The sequence below is a fragment of the Dipodomys ordii genome, unplaced genomic scaffold (genome assembly GCF_000151885.1).
Source record: "Dipodomys ordii isolate 6190 unplaced genomic scaffold, Dord_2.0 Scaffold63, whole genome shotgun sequence".
NCBI lineage: Eukaryota > Metazoa > Chordata > Mammalia > Rodentia > Heteromyidae > Dipodomys > Dipodomys ordii.
In genome coordinates, this window is record NW_012267279.1 from 2,279,058 (window position 1) to 2,286,327 (window position 7,270).

Sequence of the window (7,270 nt, forward strand, 5' to 3'; positions counted from 1 at the left end):
TGGTAGAGTGCTAGCCTTGAGCTGAAGAGCTGAGGGACAGCACCCAGGCCCAGAGTTCAGGCCCCACAACCGGACCCCCCCCCCAAAAAAAAAAGCTTTAAGAAGACATCTTGTGCTCACGTGGATTTTTGTTGGTGGTGGTGGTGGTCACAGGGCTTGGGTCCTCTCCTGAGCTATTTTGCTTAATGCTAACACTCTACCACACTGAGTCATAGCTCATGGGTTTTCTGGTGGTTAATTGGAGATAAGAGTCTCACAGACTTTCCTGCTGGGCTGGCTTTGAGCCATGATCCTTAGATCTCAGCCTCCAGAGTAGCTAGGATTACAAGCATGAACCACTGGCACCTGGCTTTCAGATAGACTTTTGATAAAACTTTCTACAGCAAGATATGGAGATTTCTCAGTTGACAATAGATTCAACATTGTAACCCTTAGTTTTTTGTTTTGGTGCCAGTCCTGGGCTTAAACTTAGGGACTGGGCACTGTTCCTGAGCTTTTGTACTCAAGGCTAGTGTTCTACTACTTTGAGCCCCAGCTCTATTTCAAGCTTTTTGGTAGAGGTAAGGATCTCATAGACTTTTCTGCCCAGATTGCCTTTGAACAATGCTCTTCAGATCTCAGGCTCCTTCTAATTAGCTAGGATATCAGCAGTGAACCAATGGCACCTGCCACCACCTTTTAAAAAATAAATTTTTGACATGATTTATTTTATATACAATTATTTTAGGGGTTGGGAAGGTGGCTCAGTGGTAGAGTGCTTGCCTCGCATGCATAAGGACCTGGGTTCGATTCCTCAGTACCACATAAACAAAAAAAGCCGAAGTGGCACTGTGGCTCAAGTGGTAGAGCGCCAGCCTTGAGCTGAAGAGCAAAGGGAGAGCGCCTAAGCCCAGAGTTCAAGCCCCACAACTGATCAAAAAAAAAAAGTTCACAATTATTTCATAGCCCTCTAGGGACTGGGGATAGAGCTCAATGGTAGAGTGCTTGACTAGTATGTGTAAAGCCCTGGTTTCAATCCCCAGAACCCCCCAAAAATAGTTACCGCTGTGTTTACCTGTAACATTCATTAAACTAATAATCTGAAAAGTACCACTTATATTTTTATGTCTTCCTTAACTGTACAATACTTTCCTGTGGACAAACAAGGGGACTTTTATTATATCCAGTATTAAGCCCAGAGTTCAAGCCCCATGACCGACAAAAAAAAAAAGAAAAATAAAAAAAATAACAGCCCTGTGCTGGTAGCTCATGCCTTTAGGAGGCTGAGATCTGAGGATCTCAGCCTAGCCAGCAAAATCCATGAGGTTTATTTCCAATTAACCACCAAAAAGCTGCAGTGGAGCTTTGGCTCAATTGGTAGTGTGTTAGCCTGAGCACGAAACTCAGGGAAAATACCCAGGACCTAAGTTCAAGCCCCAGGATCATCACACACACTCAACTGTTTTTCACTCATATGTGGAAGCTACACCTATAAAGACATACACATTCAAGGACATGAATATTTATTTGTATGATAAAGTCCGAGACTATCTCCCATCAAACTATTCAGAGGGGCTGGAAAGGTGGCTCAGTAGTAGAGTGCTTTCCTCACATGCATGAGGCCCTGGGTTCGATTCCTCAGCACCACATAAAAGTCAGAAGTGGCATTGTGACAAGTGGTAAAGCACTAGCCTTGAGCTGAAGAGTTCAGAGACAGTGCCGGCCCCGAGTTCAGGCCCCAGGACTGACAAAAACAAACAAAAAAACTATTCGGAAAAAGCTAGAAGTGGTGCTGTGGTTCAAGTGGTAGTGCACTAGCCTTCAGCACAGAGAGGCTCAGGGATAGAGCCCAGGCCCTGTGTTCAGGCCCCAGGACTAGCAAAAGAAAAAAAAAGAAAGAAATTGTTTAGGGAACAAAAGAAATCAATTGGAATATGTGTGGAAAATTAACAATATATTACTGTATTAATAATGTAGGCTTAAAAAAAAACCAACCCAAAACAAAAATATGCTTATACAGCATAAACAGGAAAAAAAACACCTCACCATGTTTAAATGGTATGTGATCAAACAATGTAACCAACAAATATAAATAATATGCTTTTTTTTTTTGGGTCGGTTGTAGAGCTTGAACTCCAGGCCTGGGCGCTATCCCTCAGCTCTTCAGCTCAAGGCCAGCATTCTTCCACTTGAGCCACAGCGCCGCTTCTGGCTTTTTCTTCTTATGTGGGCTCAGGAATTGAACCCAGGGCCTCATGCATGCAAGGCAAGCACTCTACCACTGAGCCACCTTTCCAGCCCCATAAATAGTATAGTTAAAACAAAATTTACCTATAATTATACTTACCTGCTGGGTACTGGTGACTCATGCTTGTATTCCTAGCTACTCAGGAAGCTGAGATCTGAGGATCACGGTTCAAAGCCAGCCCAGGCAGGAAAGTCCCTATGACTCTTATCACCAATAAACCACTAGAAAACCAGAAGTGGTGCTGTGGCTCAAGCAGTAGAGTGCTCGCCCTGAGCTGATGAGTGCAGGGACAGCGCCCAAGGCCAGAGTTCAAGCTCCACAATCAACAAAATAAACAATAAAAAAAATTATACTTACCATCCTAGCTGCTGGGTGTAATACTTGCATTTGTTTCAGAATGGTGGCACCATCATTTGTTATGGTTACATCACCTTTTCCATCTTGAATCTAAAAATAATTTTTTACATGTTTTATTTCAATGTGGCATTCTAAAAGCTCTCTATTCAATTTAGTACTTCATCATAAAGAAGTTAATAAACATACTTTCTGCCATCTATCTCAAAGTCAGCACTATGTAATGTGAACACAGTTCCAATAGTCAACACAATAACTTGCTTCACAGTATCCTCAAAAAGGCAGCAGCATTGGTAGTAGACAAAAACTTAACATTGAAAGGAGTGCTTTTCCTATCATCCACTGGATTTGAGGGCACAACACTCAAATTATTATTTTTTGTTTGTTTGCTTTTTAGTTGGTCGTGGCCACTTTGGACCTGGGCACTGTCCTGGAGCTCTTCAGCGCAAGGCAAGTGCTCTACCACTTGAACCACAGTGCCCACTTATGGCTTTTTCTGTGTATGTGGTGCTGAGGAACTGAACCCAGGGCCTCATGCATGCAAGGCTGGCACTATACCACTGAGCCACCTTCCCAGCCCCTCAAACTATTATTGTAGTATCTCTATTTTACAATGCTTCCAATCAACCAACCTAGTAGAAGCTCAAATCCCAGAATACAATATTAAGAAAAACTGGGATACACTCTACTTTTTGTGTCTTCCACATCAAGTAAGAATTAGTTAAGTATTGTTCACTGCAAAGTAATCTCTCCTCTCTCAGAACTCTACAAGGTACCTCTCCAACACTTTTTCTGACCAGGCTGGCTTAGAACTCGATCCTCAGATCTCAGCCTTCTGAGTAGCTGGATTATAGGTGAGAGCCACAGGCACCCAGACAGTTTTTACTATTTAAACAATACCTGCCTTTTCCGTGTAGCTGGGTAACAGACGTGAATCATCATATTCAGCATATTTGTTGTTCAAACCTCAATCTCTGCCTCAAAGTAGCTAGGATGACAAGTCTTAGCACTATGTCTGACTAAAAACAACACATCTTAACCCTTCATCAGTCATTGGACTATGAATAGGGGCACTCAATATATGTATGGATGAGTTAGCTTTTACCATTTTATCCATTCCTTTTGGTCCAAGGCTTGTTCTAATAGCATCAGCAACCGCTATAAACAGAAAAAATAAAAAATAAGTTAAGACTCTTTTTTTTTTGTCGGTCGTGGGGCTTGAACTCTGGGTTTGGGCGCTGCCCTTGTGCTTTTCAGCTCAAGGCAAGTGCTCTACCGCTCGCTTGAGCCACAGCACCACTTCCAGTTTTCTAGCAGTTTATTGGAGATAAGAGTCTCACAAACTTTGCTGCCCGGGCTGGCTTTGAACCGTGATCCTCAGATCTCAGCCTCCTGAGTAGCTAGGATTACAGGCGTGAGCCACCGGCGCCCAGCTAAGTTCAGATTCTTAAACAGCATAACTATTTCTAAATTCTGACTGAAGATTATTTCTTTAATTAATATAAAATAGACTGAAAATGCTGCAGTGCTACAAATCCTTAATAAATCAGTAAGGAAAACCAAACCTTCAAATAGTGGCCTGTATCATTATCAGTATGTTATGAAGAAACAGCTCAGCTTATTCCAGTTATGTTCTTACATGACTGTTTCTATTTTGTTAGTTAACCATAGGTTTCTCACAACTATGCATTCCATATGGAAGGACTAGCCCAAACCATTTACACTCCATGATAAGCTCAAAGCCTGTGTAATAACCTTTACGTTGTATACTTTAAAATTTGCATTTCATAGCTTTGGTCTACTATTTCTTATTACCCAGTCAACACTAGGTTTTCAATTCACTTTAGTGGACCAGGATGGCAAGGATTCTATAAAAGAAACTTCAAAAATGCTCTGATCTTCAAAAACTATTAAGTTTCTAGAAGATACCCAGCAGGCAAACAATATGCCCTGTGGCACCAAATCTATGGAATGATTCAGGCTGAATAATAACAAAAGAGCTACTGGTATGCTGTGTGTACTTCTTCACAACTGACAAATGGTACTCTTATCTTCTCCCCCACAAACACCAAAATAAACTTGCTGCCAGAGTTACACTAAACATTTACCTGGCAGAAGGAACTGTTTCATACGATTTTGACGTGGAAAAACTAGTTATTCTCCTTTGCTTTCTTAAGCTCTCCTACCTATGTGGTTAGGCTCACAAATAATTTAGGTGCCTTTTCTTCTTACATGCATACCCCTCATTTGTTCAGTTTCAATTATTTGCAACTTGTTTTATGGAAGGATAATCTACGTCCCATTTTGTATCTTTTACCTTCCCTTGTTTGTTGTAAATCAACTGCAATACACACTCTTACCTTTTTTTTTTTTTGGTTAGGAGGGTAGTTCTTGGGTTTGAATTTAGGGCCTAGGCACTGCCCCTAAGCTTCTTTTGCTCAAGGCTAGCACTCTACCACTTGAGCCACAGCACCACTTCTGATTTTTTCTGTTTATGTGGTACTGAGGAATCGAATCCAGGGCTTCATGCATGCTAGGCAAGCACTCTGCTGCTAAGTCACCTTCCCAGCCCGTCTTGATCATTTGATTGGCCCCAGAATCTCCCAACATCTCAACCCTAATCTAGTACACATAAACTTCAACTATGGCTCCCTTGAATGCATATGGCTCCTTAATTTACAGATATAAACTGTAAATGACCCCTAATCTAACTATCCGGTAAATCTGAATCCTCCCACCTGGGTTAGAAACTACCGTCTGTGCTTTCACCATCTGGCACCTACTTGCCTTTTAACATTACTACATTCCCAAGATCCTTATACTCTTTCTCACTGAACTGCACAGCAACTCTACAAATTAGCCATTACCTCAGTCCACCTAGGAATTCTCTGTAGCGGTAGCAAATGAAGTCAACTGCTTTCCTGGATATTGACCCTTCAAGATCTAGCCCAGCTTAACCTTTCCAATCCCACTTCTCATTCTGCACATTTTATTTTCTAATGACACTTCCTACATTCAATTGCCAGGTAAGATCTCAACGTCTTTGTTCTTATTTTTCCTCCCACGTTTTCCTACATCAATTCGACTTCACCTAAATCCTCACAACACTAAAAAAAAAAAAAATCCTCCTCCCCAATTTTGTGGGTAAAGAAACCTTAGTTCCGAGGTCAAAACTCGCTAAGTCACGAAGTCATGAGAATGAAATTTAAGTTTCCTTGATTTCTACAGAAGACAATACATGTTACTGGACAGCAGAGAAGACTTAAAAGCTCATGTGGCCTTCCGTAATTATTTCCAAAGATAGATGTCAGTGTGCCACACCTGAGGACAATGGGCCCCGCCCCAATTTTGTAGTGGAGACTACTCAGTTTCAACAATCGTGCCGGTTCAAATCGCGGTCTTATTAAATAAAAACGAAAACAAAGCTCAAGCGCCGTCTACGGCTGGGCCCGGTAGAGAGATAAGTGACTGCTTTTCAGTGTTAACTGCTCCCCGCTCGCATGTGTGGCGAATAACGCACAGCCTGGGATGAAAAAGACCCGCAAGCTCCCCAGCTGGGCGGGTCCGAGGCCTCCATGCTCGCCGTGTCCAACAGCGCCGAGAATCCCTCCGAAGAACTTCCCGAGGCAGCCGTACCCACCCCAAACCCGGGCGAGAGCGCCTGAGCTCGGCCCCGCGCGGCGGCGGGGCGGCGCGGGGAAGGGAGCCGTACCTTTGGCCGCGGAGATGTTGCTGAAGCGGATCTGGGCCGGCTTGTCGCGGTCCTGGTAGGCGCCTTTCCCGCGACCGCCGGCAGCTGCGGCGGCCGCCCCGCTCCGCGGTGCCACGTTTTCGGGCATGGCAAACCTGGCTATTTCCACGCGGGCTCAGGAAGGACGGATGGACACGGATTCTTGCCCGCCGCAGAGAAACGGCGCACGGACACAGTCTTCACGAACCTTCCAGAAAGCGGCGCCGGAAAGAGGCGGAGGCAGAAAGGGGGGCCTGGCTGACGGTGCGGCGCCGACGTGACGTCGCGGGCTGCCCGCCGCGCGCCGGGTGAGCTGGCTGCTCGCTCCGGAGCTCACTCGGGGTTTGTCGGGCCAAGGGTGTCCAGGCACGAGTTGCGGGCGGAGCGGAGACGTCGCCGAGAGGACCTGGGAGGGGCTGCGCCCACGTGGGCCGCAGTGACAGCGCGCGGCGTTGTAGGCAGGGGATGGGGCTTCCCCACGGCTCCGCACTCGGTCCTCCACCGTTGTGAGGCCCCGCGGCTCACCGGCTGGACCCAATGGCGGGGAGTGCGGCTCAGCCGGCTCTTTCTTACTGGCCTCAGTTTAAGGAATAGAAAAAGAGCTTTGCGATGGTCGTTGCTTCCCTTTGTCTTAAGTATTAAGGTTGGTTCATGGCGATTGATGGTGGGTAGTTTAAACACACGGATGGTTAAATGCCAGGGAATTGCTCATCTAGACTGCCTACTTACCACCGGCTCATTGACACTTCTACCGAACAGCCACCGACTCTCAGAGAACACAGACTGTGTAACAACTATTTAACTCCGTTATCTCCTGAGCAAAGTTCGAAGCTTTGCCCATTTTATCTCATCTAATTCTCAACAATGATCCAGTGAAATAAGTGCTATTGCCTTTAATTAGCTTAAACGGAACTAAAGCCCCATCGAACCTCATAACTAGATGGAAGCAGTATTCCAAC

General features: G+C 44.9%; 1 protein-coding gene across 1 annotated transcript in view; it reads right to left on the bottom strand.

The window, feature by feature from the left end:
* Positions 1-6,543, bottom strand: part of Cct4 (chaperonin containing TCP1, subunit 4 (delta)) — a 16,017-nt gene extending 9,474 nt beyond the window's left edge. Inside the window, 3 exon segments of the mRNA XM_013022576.1 lie at positions 2,458-2,674; positions 3,687-3,739; positions 6,294-6,543. Coding sequence (XP_012878030.1) covers positions 2,458-2,674; positions 3,687-3,739; positions 6,294-6,420 — 397 coding nt within the window. The 5' untranslated portion in view covers positions 6,421-6,543.
* Between the last annotated feature and the right edge of the window lie 727 nt (positions 6,544-7,270).